The 20,298-nt window shown below is 43.0% G+C and overlaps 1 protein-coding gene across 4 annotated transcripts in view; it reads left to right on the forward strand.

Moving 5' to 3' along the window:
- Nucleotides 1-19,849, forward strand: part of ACAP1 (ArfGAP with coiled-coil, ankyrin repeat and PH domains 1) — a 280,144-nt gene extending 260,295 nt beyond the window's left edge. For 2 of the 4 annotated variants that reach the window (XM_078776245.1, XM_068113073.2), the window contains 6 exons: nt 331-387; nt 1,407-1,487; nt 1,806-2,056; nt 13,838-13,947; nt 17,993-18,103; nt 18,236-19,849. In XM_078776245.1, the coding sequence (XP_078632371.1) occupies nt 331-387; nt 1,407-1,487; nt 1,806-2,056; nt 13,838-13,947; nt 17,993-18,103; nt 18,236-18,365 (740 nt within the window). In that variant the 3' untranslated portion in view covers nt 18,366-19,849. The remainder of the gene's footprint in view (nt 1-330; nt 388-1,406; nt 1,488-1,805; nt 2,057-13,837; nt 13,948-17,992; nt 18,104-18,235) is intronic. The other 2 variants (XM_078776246.1, XM_078776247.1) reach the window with 2 other exon arrangements.
- Nucleotides 19,850-20,298: the final 449 nt, after the last annotated feature.

Genomic DNA, 20,298 nt, shown 5'->3' on the forward strand with positions numbered 1-20,298 from the left:
CCAAACCGTTTTTACATTTTCATATAACATTCATGTTTTTTTTTTCCTTGATTCCTTATTTTTGGAAATCAACATTTCCAGGTGTGAGCTAATGGATCAAATAGCTTTTGTAAATTAAACTATTTCTATAAAGGAAAATGAGCAATTATGACTGTGATAATTGTTCTTATTATAATACTAAAGTGTGGCATATCAACTCCAATAGAGTAACTCAAATATATGTATCCATCGTCATTTAATGAAACTCACAATACCTTCTCAGCAATTAGGATGATTTCTCATTGGGACAGGAACATTAATTGGTAACTCTTCTTTTTCCAATGTTGTCAGAAACCAGCCACTCTCCCGTTTCCCAGCGGGGAGATGAGGCCGAGGGACGCTGCCAGGGTAAATGTGGACCCAATTCCTGCTTGCTGTCCCTCTCATTAGATTATTGCTGTTACTCACTCACTCACTCGTACGCATACGCATACCCCTCAACAATTGGAGTTCACCTTCCCATCTGCAGTGCTGTGATCCATCCTCCACCCACATCCCCACTCCTTGCTAATCACTGCAGCACGTTCTGAACCCATCTTTCAACAGTATTGGCCTGCTGCCATCTCAAAGATGAAAAGTTCCCTTACCCTCTCAGTTGCATCTCAACACAACCCTGCCTTGTAAAGCATCTTCTGTCTGTCTTCTTTCAGTATAGGCTTCCATCTTTTTTTTTGTTTGTTTTGGCTTGTCCAGAGTGGAGTGTGTGGCATCTTCCACCAGCCTGCTTGCTCCATCGCCCGCCTGTATTGTTCTTCTGTTGCGCCAGTGTTTGACCCCCATGCTACCCCAATTCAACGCATGGAAGTTCCACAATATATAATTTATTAGGAAAAACAACAATTGATCCATTTCATCAGCCGCAGTGGCTTTTTCTTGCATGAAGCTTGAAACCTGTGCTAATTGCCACATAACATGCATGTACCAGTTGTACTCTGCAGAACACTGTTCATTGGGATATTATGCAAAGCAGCGCATCGCCATGTGAGCATGTTTGGGCAAAGATGTTGACAACATTCAGGAATGAGCAAAAATAAGGAAATTATGGAACGGGGCTTGATGATTTATTGAGATATTTTCCTGGGTTCAACATATCCTTCACATACTCTCCCATGCATTTTCAAAACAGATTGTTTAGGTGCATGAGAAAGTGTGCGGAGTTGAGCGAAAACGCGAAAGGCACGTTTAATTGTTTGACACGTTCTTATAAAGCAGCGCTATAATGCCTGGCTGTTGCTTTTTATTTCATGAATGCTTTGCCCAAAAACAAAAACCTGCTGAATTTTTTTTATGCTTTGTTCATACGGTATGTTACAGTGTGTTGCAATGTACAGTTTGTGTGACAATCATATATTTGTTGTCTGTCTCAGGTCTAAGCAGCGATAGTGGGCTGGGTGGCAGCTCTGATGGCAGCACGGACATCCTCGTCTTTGATTCAGTACCTGAGCATGGTGTGTCTCTGTCGTTCTGTCTTTGTCATTGTGTATTTATTTTGGTGTGTATTTCCTGCATTTCTCAGAGCTTTTTCACTCCCTATCTCATCCTGATTGTGCTTGAAGCATACGGCTTAATCTTATTTAACTGCTTCCATCCTCCCATTATATTCTCACAAATCTCACCTGTTTCCACATCATTGTTTATTCAATTGCACCTTTCATACATTTATATGAAAAATGTGAAAGAAACCATAGTTGCATTTCAAATCCTCTTGAAATAAGCAATTTTATAAACTTTCCTCTTTACTTCACTCACAATGGCCTGCCCTCCAGCAAGTGAGTGCTCTGACGACTCCAGCCTGGATGGGGGAATGGAGATGGAGTTTGCCAGTAATGGTGCTGCATCCCATATTGAATCTCTGCCCGAGATAAGCACACCACCCCATCCCTCGTTACTTATCTGTCATGCCGCCTGTGGACGGAAGCTGCCACTCATGGCCGAGGCACTGGCACATAGAGGTGACGTCAACTGGAGTAATGAAATGGACAACTGTCGCACGCCTCTCATCTATGCTGTGCATGGGGTGGGTATGGTTAGAAATATCGTTTATCCTCTTGGTCTTGACATGAGATTTACACACATCTTTCATTTTACGAATATTGCTGTCATCGGCTTTCATTCTCTCCTTTCGTTTTGTCTGTTTGGCCGGGAGGGTGGAGTGATTTTAGAACTGACTCTTTCATTTTAATAGGTCACATTTAAAGGTCCATCACAAGTAGCTCTGAGTACATTAGGATTCACCACAATGAATGGACATGAAGACCATGCCAGCTAGGGCAGGCAGACTAACCCTCCCTGAAGTTCATTGATGAGCAAGCTTGGTTTTACACACAATCCAATATTGATGGGTTAATTGTATGCAGACTAACTCGGTTGCCAGAACCTTAAATTCCAAATCATCAAGGTTGCTGCCACCAGCTGGATTTGAACTCACAACAACCTATGTTCTCACCACATGGATGGTGTGCATTGAATAACTAGCTAATAACATATTTCACACCAAATAATATAATGTACATCTTACCAATATATATATATATATATATATATATATATATATATATATATATATATATATATATATATATATATATATATGTTGGAACCCATCTGTGGATCGGTCCCATCAGCCGATGGGTCTGACCCATCTGTGGATGCACGAGAAATGACAATGCAGACCCATCGGCCGATGGGTCTGCGCCATCTGCGGATGTGTTGTTCACCTTGAAGGAATGTGTTGACAGAATGGTGCTCTTCAATCAGGTACACAGTCATTGGAATTACATGTGGTAGGAATTTAACAGAGATGATTTTAAAATGGTTTATTATCTATTTCTACCCATCTATTTATACATTTTGTCAATACATTTTGTAATTAACAGATACATGGCAGTTTTAGTAAAGCTTTACATAACATACTCAACATTCATACAAAACATTAGGTGTTCTTCTGATAATGGCAGAGGGGAATGTTAAATTCCTTTATATTAAATTAAATAAAATAAAATTTAAATTAAATAAAAAAATAAAATTTAAATTTTAAAAATAAAAGTTAAATAAAACATTTAAAAATCATCTCTGTTAAATTCCTACCACATGTAATTCCAATGACTGTGTACCTGATTGAAGAGCACCATTCTGTCAACACATTCCTTCAAGGTGAACAACACATCCGCAGATGGCGCAGACCCATCGGCCGATGGGTCTGCATTGTCATTTCTCGTGCATCCACAGATGGGTCAGACCCATCGGCCGATGGGACCGATCCACAGATGGGTTCCAACATATATATATATATATATATATATATATATATATATATATATATATATATATATATATATATATATATATATATATATATACACACATATATATATATATACACAGTGCATTCAGAAAGTATTCAGACCCCTTCACTTTTTTCACATTTTGTTATGTTGCAGCCTTATGCTGAAATGGTTTAAATTCATTTTTTCCCTCATCAATCTACACTCAATACCCCATACTGACAAAAAGAAAACAGGATTTTAGAAAGTTTTGCAAATGTATTAAAAACAGGAAACTGAAATATCACATTGACATAAGTATTCAGACCCTTTGCTATGACACTTGAAATTTAGCTCAGGTGCCTCCCATTTCTCTTGATCATCTGTGAGATGTTTCCACACCTTGATTGGAGTCCACCTGTGGTAAATTCAATTGATTGGACATGATTTGGAAAGGCACACACCTGTCTATATAAGGTCTCACAGATGACAATGCATATCAGAGCAAAAACCAAGCCATTAGGTCGAAGGAATTGCCTGCAGAGCTCAGAGACAGGATTGTGTCGAGGCACAGATTTGGGGAAGCCTACAAAAAAATTTCTGCTGCATTGAAGGTTCCCAAGAGCACAGTGGCCTCCATAATTCTTAAATGGAAGAAGTTTGGAACAACCGGGACTCTTCCTAGAGCAGGCCGCCCGGCCAAACTGAGCAATCGGGGGAGAAGGGCCTTGGTAAGAGAGGTAACCAAGAACCCGATGGTCACTCTGGCTGAGCTCCAGAGATCCTGTGTGGAGATGGGAGAAACTTCCAGAAGGACAACCATCACTGCAACACTCCACCAATCTGGGCTTTATGGCAGAGTGGCCAGGCAGAAGCCAAACAGTTCAAGCTTGGTTTCATCACACCACAGAATCTTGTTTCTCACAGTCTGAGAGTCCTTTAGGTGCTTTTTTGCAAACTCCAAGCGGGCTGTCATGTGTCTTTCACTGAGGAGAGGCTTCCGTCACCTCTCTTACCAAGGCCCTTCTCCCCCGATTGCTCTGTTTGGCTGGGCGGCCAGCTTTAGGAAGAGTCCTGGTTGTTCCAAACTTCGTCCATTTCAGAATTATGGAGGCCACTGTGCTCTTGGGAACCTTCAATGCAGCAGAGATTTTTTGTAGGCTTCCCCAGATCTGTGCGTCGACACAATCCTGTCTCTGAGCTCCGCAGGCAGTTCCTTCGACCTCATGGCTTGGTGTTTGCTCTGATATGCATTGTCATCTATGAGACCTTATATAGACAGGTGTGTGCCTTTCAAAATCATGTCCAATCAATTTAATTTACCACAGGTGGACTCCAATCAAGGTGTAGAAACATCTCAACCATGATCAAGAGAAATGGGAGGCACCTGAGCTAAATTACAAGTGTCATAGCAAAGGGTCTGAATACTTGTGTCAATGGGATATTTCAGATTTTTCTTTTTAATAAATTTGCAAAACTTTCTAAAATCCTGTTTTCTCTTTGTCATTATGGGGTATTGAGTGTAGATTGATGAGGGAAAAAATGAATTTAAACGATTTCAGCATAAGGCTGCAACATAACAAAATGTGAAAAAGTGAAGGTGTCTGAATACTTTCTGAATGCACTGTAGATACACATACACAGGGTGTTTCAAAAAGATTGATACAACTTTGACTTCCTGCCATTTCTTTGTTTTTTCACCTTTACCGTTTTCCTTTTCAGGGTTTGGTGGTGTTATTGTGATATTTGTTCCCGGGGATTTCTAGCTCCGTTGCTCAACTATGCCATTGACAGTGGCGCAGAAGACAAAAGTGGTGGCTCTGTGGTATGAGACTAAATCATATGTCGACACCCGCTGGAGGTTCTGCCGGGAATACGATCTCCGAACACGTGATGGACCCACAAATTGTGCCATTCAACATATTGTGAAACATTTTGAGCCAAGGGTACAGTGCACCACCGGAGCAAGGGCAACAGTGGCAGGCCAGCATCAGTAACCAAGAGCCAGGCCAACATCAACGCCGTGCGGGATTCTGCAGTTGACAGTCCCAAGAAGTCCCACTGCCGGCGCTACAAGGAGCTAGGCATCAAGCCAACATCAGTCTGGCCTATCCTCACTAAGGAACTGAAGCTTTTCCCACACATCATCTCTATTAGGTACAAACTGAGTCAAGATGACATGAGAAGGAGACTTGATATGTGCAATTGGCTCAGTGACAGGTTGGAGCGGTGCCCAAACTGGATCAACCTGATGTGGTTCAGTGATGAAGCCCATTTCAACTAAAAGGTGCCATCAACAACCACAACAACATTTTCTGGGGGGCTGCACCACCTGAGATCTACAGGAAAGTTGGACAGAACTTTGGAGTCAGGATCAATGCCTGTCTGATCCATGGAGGGGCACACATCGAGAACATCAATTACAAGGATTTTGCGTAAATGCCAATTTCAGACCTTGGGCTCTCACTTACTCGAGCAGCGACTTACTGCAATAGCAATCAGTGATATAAAATACCATGTCATAAGCTTTCAATAAGTGTTTGGTTCACGTTCCTGAGGTTTCTGTTTCTTTGTAAATGAACGTTTAAAGTTGTATCGCTCTTTTTGAAACACCCTGTATATGTATGTATTTATGTATGTATATATATATGTATGTATATATATATATACATATATATATTTGTATACAAAGTCAAGGCTCATGGAAGACACAACAGATCAAAAGGAACAATAGAGAGAGGGGAAAACACCAGCAAAGTTTAAAAACGAAATAGAGGGAAACTTGGAAAAAAAATAAGGGATGTGGAGAGGAATGAGAGGTAGGGGAGGATGCATGAGGGAAGGAAAAACTGGAAATTTGTAAGGGGGTAGGCTTGGGGTGGGGGTGGGATGAGGGATTCATGGAGGTAGAAAAGATCATGGCTTTGGAATGGGGATTATCCGAAGTGGTGGTTGAACAGCTGTCTTGAAGACTTGGAGGGAAGAATGTGATTTAAGGGAATATGGAAGTTGGTTCCAATGGCAGGAAAACATATACCATCCCATTGGAAGGAGAGCAGATGCAGAAAGGCACGGTAATGGAAATGGGAGAGACAATGAAGTGGTGATGGGGAGAGGGGGAGTGCAGCAGATCTTAAATCATGCAGGAAAGGGCTCGTAACAATTGTAGTCAGGTCGGTCTCCTGACTTTTTAAAATTTATTTATATTGAAGGCTCCAGTCATGGACTGTATAGTCCTCATCGAGGACAGGCCTTAAATAAAAGAGCTGCAGTGATAGAAAGTGAAGAAGGAGAGAATAGTCTAAGAGTTTTTGAGGAAGTAAAAATCTGCTTTTTGAAAAGGGGAAGATCGTAAGTGTTTGGAAAGACATGGGAAGGTAAAAAGCTCCAGAATTTGGCAGTGGTGGAGAAGAAACAAACATCACAACGGCCCACCCTCGAGTTACCAATGGCCAGACAATAATCATGTGATATAGTGGATAGTCGAGTATTCCATGGTCTCGATAATGGCGGAGGTACACAAGCAGCAAGTTGTTGGGAGCAGAAACCGAAGTAATATCTGTAGAAAAGGGAAAGAGAACCAACATTGTGACGTAATCCGAGCGGGTCGAGTTTTGAGGTTAGATTGGGAGAGTTCATGAGTACTTTGGATTAAATTCCGTCCAGTAAGTATGTGGAGCTAGAACCTCCCCAGATGTGAGAGTAGTACTCTATACAAGGACGAATCAATCTATGTATATAAAACACAGTTTGTGTGTGTGTGTGTGTGTGTGTGTGTGTGTGTGTGTGTGTGTGTGTGTGTGTGTAATGTTACCGGTAGACTCCTAAACGGAGAGGCTCACGTACTTGATATTTGGCACAGACATGGCCATTGAGCCGGGGACGAACATGGCCGACCTAAAAAATTATTTCATAATTTTTTTTACCATATTTTAACCTCAGCGCGGAATATTATGACCGGAATCTGACCGCGAGCAGAGCAGCGCGCTGATTCGCTCAGAGCGATCACGTGATGTTCGTTGCCGCCAGTAACTCAGTTACGGTTCGCACATATTTCAGAGCGAAAAGCGATTGCGTTTTTGCCGGGTACTTCTGCATGATTAGCATTTAGCATGATTTAGCATGATTTAGCATAGATAGTAGCATGTTTCACATAGATTTTTTTTCAGCGAGCAGAAGTACCCGGCATTGTACGAACTAGGGCGTGCCCGTACGTGGGTGCAAAAAAACATGCGTGCAAACAACAACAACAAAAAAAAACTTTGAAACCACGTGGCAGTAACGACCACAGAACCCCCCCCCCCTCTATTTACATGAAATGGTTTGGTCCATTCGCAAAGCCAAAGCGAACGGCTTGCGAGTACGGTAGAACCCCCCCCTCTATTTACATGAAATGGTTTGGTCCATTCGCAAAGCCAAAGCGAACGGCTTGCGAGTACGGTGACCATACCTTGGGAACCACTTGTCCGATTAATTTCAAACCTTGAAAAGGCACATCCTCGGGTCCCCAGCAATATACCTGGCAAGTTTCAAGTATATCGGACCCGTGGTTGTCGAGAAACAGCGGTCACAGACAAACACACACACACACACACACACAGACACACACACATACACACAGAGATTACTGGAATTATAGATAGACTAGGGCATGCCCGTACGTGGGTGCAATGCCCGTACGTGGGTACGTGGGTACGTGGGTGCGAGTACGGTGACAATCCCCCCCCCCTCTATTTACATGAAATGGTTTGGTCCATGAAATGTTTTGGTCCATTCGCAACGCCAAAGCGAACGGCGAACGCTTTACATGAAATGGTTTGGTTCATGAAATGTTTTGGTCCATTCGCAACGCCAAAGCGAACGGCGAACGGCTTGCGAGTACAGTGACAATCCCCCCCCTCTATTTACATGAAATGGATTTAATTAGTTTTAAAACATAGTTTAACGCCAACATATGGCATGCCCGTACCCGTACTATCCGTAATGGCGAACGCTCTCACAGGAGCTCCGGAAGGTCGCATATCGCAGGAAAGCGAAAGAATCGCAAATTAGTTTTAATTAGTTTTAAAACATCGTTTAACGCCAACATAGCGCCAACATAGTTTGCCGACGGGAAATAAATGAATACGCTCTCAAATGTGCCATCCGAGGCAGAGTCTGTTCGCCACGTTCGGCACACGTGATAGCTCGCTGCTCTCTGATTGGTTGAATCGTTTTTTGGACATAGCTCGGTAACTACTTCTGCGATTAATTTCAAACCTTGAAAAGGCACATCCTCGGGTCCCCAGCAATATACCTGGCAAGTTTAAAGTATATCGGACCCGTGGTTGTCGAGAAACAGCGGTCACAGACAAACAAACACACACACAGACACACAGACACACACACACACACACACACACAGAGATTGCTGGAATTATAGATAGATAATAATATATAGATCGTGCCGTGTAGGGCGGAGTTATGCCGCTGTGGGAGGGACCGAGCAAGGTCGCTGTGGGCGGGACCGAGCGAGGTCGCTGTGGGCGGGGCCGGGCGAGGTCGCTGTGGGCGGGACCGAGCGAGGTCGCTGTGGGCGGGACCGAGCGAGGTTGCTGTGGGCGGGGCCGAGCGAGGCAGCTATGGGCGGGGCCGAGAGAGGTCGCTGTGGGCGGGGCCGAGCGAGGGCTGCGTTCGTGCGTTGCCGTTGCCTGGTATAAAAAGATGGTGCTTGATGCTCTCTACGTCAAGATACGGACTTGATGTCCGTATCTTTACAACAGACATTCCAATGATGATGATGATAAATGTAATACCACTCAAGGAAGGCCCACAACTCAAGAGAGTGGAAAAAAACAATAAAATGAACAAAAATACGGGGAAGGAGAAGCAACCACTCAGAAGAATGACAGAAAATCATTTCCCTTAAATGTACCGTGTTCACCAACTAGCACGACCAGATACAGGACACCAAAATAATTTCCCTTACACATATCGTGTCCACCAACCAGCAAGACCATACCACTTACCTCTGGATCAAACTGTATTTCAAATATTCAAACGGTTTTTACATGCTGCCGTCTCCTAGCAACCAGTGAAATTTTTCAAAAATATTGTAGTACATTTATTTTTTAATAATGTACCATATTTACGGCAGTATATTTATTTACGCCATGAGTAAGGAAGGAAAATGTCCAGCGCGCTGATTCGCTCATTCACGCTCATTGATGACGATCACGATCACGTGATGACGTGATCACGTGATGTTCCTTGCCGCCATAAACTCACAGCAAGTAGCATAGATTTTAGCATGATTAACATTTAGCATGATTTAGCATGATTTAGCATAGATAGTAGCATGTTTCACATAGATTTTTTTTCAGCGAGGAATATTATACACGGATTCTGACCGGTGGCAGAGCAGCGCGCTGATTCGCTCAGAGCGATCACGTGATGTTCCATCTCCGCCGCCAGTTGGCTTCACTTTTCACGGAGTATGAGCGTTCTATATATTTTCAATTCAGTGCGCCCGACTCGCTCACGTACTTGATTTGTGGCATAGACATGGCCATTGGGCCTTCACGGTGTAATTTGTGCGAGGCTTTTGTCCGAGTGAGCTTGAGTCGAGAGGGCGAATGTACGGGTTGGGAATGTACGGGTCTCCCTTCCCCCACCCGGCAACGCCGGTACTGGAGGGCGTCACAGGATCGGTGAGTCTCCAAAATCCGCTTCGTGCTGTTGCGAAGATTCAGGACGATGTCGCGATTGTTGTGCTGCTCTCCGACCATGAGAACTGCAACGTCATTGTTGACTGGCCCTCCCCTTCCCTCCCCCCTCCGTCCTCCCCTCCCCCTCCACCCTACCCCCTCCACTTCTCCCCTCCCCCTCCCTTTTCCCCCTCCCTTTTCCCCTCCCCCTCCCCCCTCCCTTTCCCCCCCTCCCTTTTTCCCCTCCCCCTCCCTTTTCCCCCTCCCCCTACCCCTCCCCCTCACCCCTACCCCTCCCTCTCCCCCTCTCCTCCCCCTCCCCTCTGCTCCCCTCCCCCTCCCCTCCCCTCCCCCCTCCCACCCCTTCCTCTCCTCCCCTCCCCCTCCCCCTCCCCCTCTCCCCTCTTCTCCCTCACGTTTATACACGGAATGCCGGGTACTTCCCCTCCCTCTTCTCCCCTCCCCCCTCTCCTCCCCCCTCTCCTCCCCTCCCCCCCGTTCCCCTCCCCTCCTCTTCCCCCTCCCCTCCCCTCCCCCGCCCGGCAATGCCGGGTACTTCTGCTAGTCCTTTATATAGTTGAAGCAACTGTTGAGAGGAAAATTATCTTCGACATTGGAACAGGACTCCTAGTTTATTTGAGGCCGACTTAGCTATTTGCCCCTGCCGCTGGCTACATGTAACCCAATGCTACCTGCCGCATGGTTGGGTAGTCCGTGACTATATCGGCTACCCTCAATGGATTACCAGTGCGGAGGGTGACTGACCCTGCAGGACTAAAAACAATGCCTGTTAAAGGGCGGATGAGCTCCCTTAGGGATCCAACGGCCATCTAGTAAGGAAATAGTGTCTCCTAAAAGAACACCCATCCGGTTGGACCGGTTTTTTTTAGGTAGTAGGTTGTAGACACCAATTGCTAAGGGTAGTTCTACCGTTCTGACTTTGGAGCGTTAAAGTGGTGCCCGGACCCATCTTACACTCTCCGTGTCTGGATTGCTGGTCTTACCTTCTGTCTCACTCAAACTAGAGCTACCGGGCTAGCTTCAACCTCTCTTTCTTGCAAACAAACCATAGACCTTTCACACTCATTTTCACTCCTCACCTTTACATTCTCTCTTTTTTATTTCTCTTTATGTAGCTCTTTTATTTAAGGCCTGGCCTCGATTCGTTCTATATAGTCCGTGACCGGAGCCTTCAACATCAAAAAATAGCACCAAAGTTGATTTTAAAGGGAAACTAAAGTGAAATTTAAAAAAACTTAATGAAAAAAACCAAAATATTTCAAAACAAAAAAATTATTTGAAATGATCATTTGAATTTCTTTTTTTTCTTAATGCACCATTAATCAGTACGTGCAAATCAGTGCTTTCACAGTACTTTCTGTCAAAACAGCTTTGTCTCACCTTTGTGGATTTCCGATTGACTGAAAAGCATGTGACGGATGATTAATCATTCTCAAATTTGAGTTTAACTTCCCTTTAAAGGTTACGTTGATGAGGTGTTTTAGATACATATTGAGGCTCATGGAAGAGCAAGAATGACAGGGAGCAATGGATCAACTGATGAAATGTGGCAAAAGAAACAATGTGACGACAATAAATGACAAAAACCACTTTTAGAGGCCATTTTCCCCTCAGAGCAGGGGTTGGTCCTTTTTCGGGCACGATGGTGCCCTTTTTGAAGCAATGTTTTACGGCCGGATGCCCTTCCTGCCGCCAACCCGGTTAGTCACCTCTTGCCACACACAGGGAAATACCAGTGAACTGGAACTCATTTATTGCCGACTTCAGAAGGATGACAGGCTGAATCAACCGTCCTGGTGTTAATTCAGTGATTGACCAGGATTCGAACCCAGGATCCTAGGATCCCAAGCCGGCACCCTAACCGCTAAGCCAGACAATAAAGGACACAAGGAAAGAAATTGTTGGAGAAGCACAGTGCATTAAAGCACAGTAGTGGAAATGGGAGAGACCATGAAGTAGTGATGGTGGGCCGCAGACTTGAAATCATGTAGAAAAGAGATTGTAACAACAGACTGAGGAAGTCAGGAGAAGTATGATAATATGGAGGTGAAAGTTATTTCGACTTGGGGAGGGTAACAAGGAAAGGGCTCGTAGGAGAATGCGTGACCTTGTGGGGAAAGGGCTGAGTGGCGAGGTTATAGGGCAGATGGAGAAAGACCAGAATAGAACCAGTAAAAATTTAAGGCTACGAACCTGCCTTCAGTGAGCAAGAAGTAGATTTGATGGCTCAGCTTCCTGATGCAACATTACAATGACACAATTGGCCTTAGATGATAGGATTTCGGGAGAGGATGTGGGGGGTGAGGGTGATGGGGTGCATGAGGGGGGTCGCTGCTTCGGGGCCCGAGCTTCTCCTGTAATTTTTTAAAACAGTACAGTGAAACCCTGGTGTTGGGCTAGCGGCTAGGGTGCCAGACTTAGGATCAGAAACCCTGGTGTTGGGCTAGCGGCTAGGGTGCCAGACTTAGGATCACCTAGTGATCCTGGGTTCGAATCCCGGTCAGATCGCTGAATTAACGCCAGGGGGGTTGACTTAGCCTGTCATCCTTCCGAGGTCGGCTAATTGAGTACCAGGTCACTGGTAATTCCCTGCTTGTCGTAAAAGGCGACAAACAGGGTTGGCGGCAGGAAGGGCATCCGGCCGTAAAACATTGCTTCAAAAAGGGGACCCAAAAAACAACAACAACCACGGTCCCCGAAAAAGGCCAACCCCCGCTTTGCGGGGAAAAATGGCCTCTAAAGGTGGTTTATTTTAACAGTGAAACCCCTCATCAGCTCTTCCTCATTTCCTCAACGTTACATTAAACCCAGAAGCTGATTTTGCTTTCCTTGTCAGCTTTCTCGCCGGAAACGAAACAACATTTACCGCTGTTAATGGTACAGTTTCATACTTTACAGAAAATGGTTATTAACCAGAAATGTGCATTAAAAAGAAATGGTTTTCTAACCTGTTTGTCCAAAAATAATTATTAACCATCTTCTCACATATTTTTTTGCCAATCTTATGGTGAACAAATAGTTTTCAACAGTCGAGGGTGTGAGTTGACTCGATTGGTCCAAACGTCCCGCTATCTCCTTTATTTTCGATCATCCGGCTAAATAAAAGTGACCATTTGTTTTCTCGGTAAAATATTCAGGTAAATGACACGGATATAATTAATAATTTTGTCCTTGTGTGCATTTAATTACATACTGTTTCAGGCCGTTTGTCTGGAGCATTCCATGACGCTTTGGACAATTGGACTGTACTGTATGTTCCATACTCTGCAACACATACAAGGTGCACCAACTTAAACTTGTATAATAGATTTGTTAAGACTTTATTTATTTACTTTTCAACACTTGTACTGTGAGATAAAAAGGCTGCTGTGATTTTGCTTTATTTATGAGCTCGTTTTTACTCTAATTTAGGATCGTCATTAAAGAAAGTTCCTTAAAAAGTTATAAAAGAGAGAAAGGGTGGTGGTGGGGGCCCTGAGGTTGTTTGCCTCGGGGCCCGTGCTGGCTCTCGACGTGCCTGATTGTAAGCAATAACACTAGTCCACTGTGGGGAGTCACAGTCCATGGCATTGCAGATAAAGGCTTTGTACAACGCTATAAGCTTAGGATGACATAAGAATTTGGCCCTACTGAGAATTCCAAGAGGGAGTTCGACAAAAAAACAGCTCTCAAATCATTCTGGAAAGGATGAGGATTAGTTATTTTTGTTTAAACAATCGATTTTTTAAATGGCACTGGGAGTTTTGATCTATGATTTGTTTGCCAAGTCAGGTTATGGATTCTTCTTTTCTCTTTAACTTGAAGTATTTCCCTTACCCACACCTTCAGGGCTCTCTTGTGGCATGTGAGCTCCTGTTGCAGAATGCCGCTGAGGTTAACCTGCAGGATGCAGGAGGTCGCACACCACTGCATCATGCCACATACCTCGGTCACACTGGGTACGTATAATCAGGAAACCCCTGTTAAAGCCACATTAGAAAGAGATGACCAGCTCAACTACTTGCCCCCTCCTCCCATACTATTATGTCTGCATTTATTCAAATACTCATAGAACATCAACTTCACTTTATGGGTTCAACATTGCTTTCTTTTTTAATCACATTAATACTGACTGTTTTTTGAGCCTTCAACAGGACACTTACAGTAACAATTTTAAAGTGCATATTTAACCTGAAGCTGGTAATTTATCTTGCAGCTCTTTTACTGATACATTGATTACATTTTCTAAGGCAGAGTGACACCAGGAACGGTCCTCTTCAGGGTTGGGGTTAGAGGTGAGGCTTTGACTGTCATATCAGAGAAAACTGATTTCAATAAAATCTAGACGGGCCACCTACGACGGGACACTTAATAACTATGGGCAGTTATGACTGGGATTTAATCTGCCCCGCTTTGATACAACACCACTTGGATCATACATGTGACCCATGACTTTTTCTTCTTCTTCTGCTTAAAATGTTTTTTTAATCCACTGTGGGGAGTCACAGTGCGACCATGCGACCAGACCGTGCGACCGATCACATTGAAATTTTAAACGTATTCTTCTTGATGACTAGATCATACTTGTAAGGTTCGACTTGTAGAGCTTTGGCTGTTTCAGAGAAATACTTTATTTTATTTTATTTTGATTTTGATTCAACATGGCTGTCAGACCATGTGACATATGATTTATTTGAAAACACATGTGAAAGGCCATATGGAATAATAATAATAATGATAATAACAAATAATCTGAACAAAAACAATATGTATCCATCCTGGAAGGATTGGATCCCTAAGTAGAAAGCATCTGAAAATGCAAAGCCTGTATTGCATTCAGACTTCTTCCATATGATAAAATGACGAAAACAGATTTTAAAAAAATACAAAAAAGATTGACGATTTTAGGTGACCATGACCTTTTGACCTCAAAGGCAATCGGATGAAAATTGATGATTTTATGCAACCTTGATCTTTTGATATATATAAAAAAAAATAAAACAATCGGCTTCTCGCTTTTGATTGGTGAACCAAAGTCAATTGGATGAAAATTGATGATTTTATCTGATGCTGACCCGTTGACCTTTTGACCAAGTTATTAATTTGTCCATAGTCTCATAATAAAGCTTTGTTGAAAATTTGATGACAAAAGCTCAAATGGTAAAAGAGATTTGGAGGCCTGGACAGACAAACAGCCACACACACAGAAGTAATTGCAAAACCCTGTCTCCCGCTGTGCGGGGGACAGGCTAACAAGTGCAATATTGTTGAGAGGTAGGGAAGTTTTCACCACTTATCCTTGAGGTATGATTTACCAAGGTTCATTGTGGGCTACAGTAGTCCCAAAGACTTGCTGAGCAGTTGCACCATGATAAAAACCTTGATCACCACAATTGACATGAGGAGACACATGCAATTTAAAAGAACAAGGTTTTCCTACCAGCTCTATTATGGTCTTGCTTCTGTCCTTTCAACCTCCAAGTCACACACATTCTAATAGAAACCATTCCCTTCTCACCTCCAATCATTCATCTCTTCCTTCTTGGTCAGGTTATGGATTCCTGAGTCTATTGTCGCAAGCTCTTAAATCCAGGATTTCAAGTCTGCTGGCCACCGCCACCTTGTGATCTCTCCCACTTATACCTCTTTAGTTTAATTACACTCATTGAGATTCTGTTCCCACCTTTTACCCACAAAAAGATGGAACCAATTCATGAAAGTGAGTTTATTCCACAACCGAAATGTATATGGAAACATTGGAAATTTGACACATTACAGACGGTAATTCAAGTTACCAAAACATTTTCGTTTATGCTATTATCTCTCAGATTTGATATCTGGTAATTAGTTTTCTCCTTCCTCTAAATATGCTACTAAGGGAAACAATAAAAACGAATGAGTTACTATTTCAGAAAAAGGCACCAAATACCAACAAAAGTTACTGGGTAGTGAAAGTTACAACATGTAATGAAAGTTACCATGATGAATGAAAGTATGTGGCTGATTGCATTATGATGATTTGATGAATGGCAAGGCAAAACACTAGAAGGCAGTGATTAATACAAAGGCAGATTTATTTACCCATAATCCAACTTGTTTTTTTAACTTGAGATCAGTCTCTTTACTGCTGCTTTGTGGCATTCTAGATCACTTCACTCAAGTGCTCGGCCCAGCTATAAACTGTCATCCCAGTATTTTACAGGCAGCGTGATTCATCAATGTGCCCGCCGTCCCTCGGATGGATATTAAACGGGAGTCCCATCTGCTGGCATTAGTTGGTGGACATTAAAGATCTCACGGTGTGTAACGACTAATAAACTAGAGCAATGCGACTGTGTCTCCAATATGTTTATAGCTCGGCCCAGCTATAAACTGTCATCCCAGTATTTTACAGGCAGCGTGATTCATCAATGTGCCCGCCATCCCTCGGATGGACATTAAACGGGAGTCCCATCTGCTGGCATTAGTTGGTGGACATTAAAGATCTCACGGTGTGTAACGACTAATAAACTAGAGCAATGCGACTGTGTCTCCAATATGCTTCAGCGTAGTCCCTGCCAGTGAAAATGGGTAGATTCCCTCATTCACGGTCCTAAAAATAAACAAGCTTGATTTAAATCCCTTCAGCTATTTTCAAGTATCACATTTTCACCTGACATGACAGGTTTCACATTGATCGGTGAAGCTGTTTCGGAGAAGGGATTTTTTTTAATTTCAGCTTTCTGCCACACTAATATGCTAATATGGCTAATATGGCTACCACACCACGTGACATATAACATTAAAATGTACACTCTGCATGTGTATGGGTAGAGGATCACATTTGTGAAGTTTCGTGTTGATCGGATAAGGTTCGTTTTTCTATCCAAAATCAAGATGGAAAAATGAGATTTAGCCCATATGGACGGACAACCCGGAAACATAATGCCTCCGGCCACCTTCAGGGGTAGAGGCATAAAAATGGACAGCTTAATAAGAATAGGAAAAAAAAGTCAGACTTTTGAGATTAGGTGAATTTATCTAAAATTATAATGTAATTTACCATGGGATTGCCTTTATACTTTCCGAGCATCCACCTATGCTTCTCTGCTTCTATATATGCTCTGGTGTTTCAGTGGCAGACCAGAAGCTTTATCGTCACCTCCTCTAAGCCTGGTTTTGGCTTAACGGTTAAAGTGGCTGGCTTAAGATCTTAAGGTCTTAAGTTTGAGCTCCTATTGTACTGTTGAAATAAAACCAGGTGGGTTGACTCAGCCAGTCATCTTTCCGAGACTGCATGCGAAACAACAACACAACCTCCACTTTCACACCTTTTCCAACCCTAATGGACTTCTAACTTTTGGTTATAAAATTTCTGTGGATTTCTGTTTCCTCAGTCTTATTCAGGCACCCGAAAAGGCTGAGTTTAAACAAATAATTCAGGAGTCCCTGAAGGCTGATTCCCATATGTCCAATGTTTCCTGACACAATTCTACTCTTTATATGGATTGAACAGACTTGAAGACAAAGGCTGACAGACACGAGAGACTTCAACACTGAAATTGTAATTCACACTTGGCAACAACAGTATGCACTCCATGATGGTGCACCAGCTGAGCTCTTAAGATTATAACAACATCACATGTGTGTGCATCTAAAGGTGGTAGAAAATATATGCAAACAAGGTTGCAAGGTTGCCAGTACTGGAAATAACTGTGAATTACCTTTTCATATCATATTGACTTGTACCTACAGTGACATCACTCTGAATTGGCCACTGCAACTACACTTTACCAGTAAAGTAGTGCCAAGATGAAGTTCCTGCTAGCAGCTAATTATACTCTAAAATAACATCTAGAAAACGTTAATTGCTTAAATCTCTCTGGAAATGCATGATGTGAATTCATTTTAAGGTAATATCACGATTGAAATGATCACAAGGTTCACTTTTTGTTAATTCCTCGAGAGGCAACACTTGTAAGACACGGGATAACACAGAGCTCATCATCACCATTTGCCTTGCAGACAGGTGTGCCTTTTCTTAAAGCGAGGAGCCAATCAGCACGCAAGAGACCAGAGTGGAATGGAGCCAGTAACAGTCGCAGTGCAGCAGGCCAATGCGGACATTGTGACTCTGTAAGCTGGAAACGTATAAGCAATGTTTCTTTGGAGAAAGACTGGAACCCCACTTTGTATCCAAAAAAGGTGGAACTTTCAGCCAATCAGGGAGAGTTGTCGATTACTGGTTTGTCTGATTTTTTGCCACAGGTTGCGTCTCGCTCGTATGAACGATGAGATGCGGGAAGGAGAAGGCCAGTACCCCATCAACAGCCCCACAGAGGTGCAGTATCGGAAATGCATCCAAGAGTTCATCACGTTACAGATCGACGAGTGTTAAAGTTGAGTGTAGGCCCTTCTCCGGTGGGGAAAGAGAGGAAATGAGATGAAGGGCAGTAATGGTAGATGGGCATCTCGCAGAGACCGGTGTGTGGTGTACTGCATGCATTGCCGCAAAATAGTGGGTTATCTTTTTTTCCCTGCTCTTTTCTCAACATTCCCTCGTCCGAATTGTTTGTGTGTGTGTGAGTGTGTGTGCTTGTTGTTTGGGGGAGCTGATGTCATTCCGGTATCGAGCCAATAGGTAGCCGCAATGCCGGACAAATCTCCGGAATGTTCGAGTCTGAGGCCTCCTCCCCACCAGTATTGAACACGTGAAGCATAGCAAGCCTAGTATTCCTTGCGGAAGTTTAAGTTGTCACTAGCACTTTTCTAACAAACAATGCTGTGGGATTTGCAAATTCCGAAAAGCAACGGGAAGTCCATTCGATTGATGAAATTTAATTTGAACGAGCGATCTAAGATATGGTGGTGGAGTTCCAATGCAATATACAAACTCTTGCAAGAAAGGAGCTTATGATGAGGAAAAGGAAATCCTCACTGCACTGACAAACATCCCTATTTGCTTTCAGCTAGTGATTTAATTATTTATTTGTGTATATAGATGGGCATACGTTTATATTGTGAAAATTTTAACGAATGTGTTGCACTTTGGTAAATCTGTGTTTGTTGGTACTTTATTTTCAAGATGTTTAAAACTATAGGCCCAAGCATTTCCTGCAAACTTTCTATAGTCTAATTATGGCTTTTTATATTCCCATATGCATTATTTTGTAATTAACTGTTGGTCGTTTCAAAACCTAACACGGTATCAAGTACAATGATGATTTTGTGTTTTTTTTAGAGAGAATTATAGGAAACCATGCATCCATTCGCTAAGTCTGATTCAAAGCTGGGAGTCTCATGATAAATCATTGGTGTCCATTCGTAAATTTAATGGTTTATAAGTGCAAGTCCATTTCTAAATTTGCTAATGCCTGACTCATCTGTGGTCTCCCAGAAATATTAAATCACTGTCTGTGCTAACATCAAAGTTGACTAATGTTTTTGCATCCCTTCATATTCACAAATCTTCCTTTGCCGGTCTGAGTTACAATTCCTTAGTGACTGCCGAGAGGAGAACGAAGGCTTTACCTGTCAAGGATATAGTCAGCCATCTTAGTGGTGAAATTACGAATGTCCAATATATGTTGGAACCGTTTGGCGAAGGATGTGGATGATGGAATCAACGGATATAGTGAGCGACGCTTTACAGTAACTGGAAATCCATCGCGCTTACAATCACCTGCAAAATCCTGGATGACTGGACGCATGACTTGGCTCTGATCAGAGGCCTCTGGGTGGCGCTGGAACCACCATGCATTATCCGGAGATCTGTAAACAGGCCTCGGTCCACCATGGCCCTGCACCACGTGCAGCATTCCTCTTGCCGTATGTCATGTGAATTCTTTTCGGAATAAAACCACAGGCTGTATAATCACACAATGAGAGCTTCTTTTGTCTTACATTTCAACAAAGGCCTCTTCTGTACTTCTGTACTTCTGGATTCTCAAAATAGTCTGGATTGATGGCAGTTGAAATTGTTATTAATACTGCCTTGGTATTCATGTATTTTCTTTTTCAGGTGCTGAGGCTCACGAGAGCTAAATAAATGGTGAATGTAACCCACACCTTCAAAAAACTTACAGCCAGACTTTTGATAGTACCTAATGATGACGTTAGTGCCACACTAGGGAGAATAAATGGAGATGAACAGGCATCTTGAATTTAGATATTTAGCTCTGGGAGCTATGGGAGAAGGATCCAGAGCTGAGGGTGAAATTGGAAGAGCAAGACCAACAGACTAAGCCTGCTACCAAGATGCTTTTGTATTATGTAGCCACATACAAAGGCCATCTAGACCTGCACCATATGAAGGCTGAGCAAAACTTAGC

Source organism: Myxine glutinosa, chromosome 4 (assembly GCF_964187855.1).
Source record: "Myxine glutinosa chromosome 4, kmMyxGlut1.1, whole genome shotgun sequence".
Taxonomy (NCBI): domain Eukaryota; kingdom Metazoa; phylum Chordata; class Myxini; order Myxiniformes; family Myxinidae; genus Myxine; species Myxine glutinosa.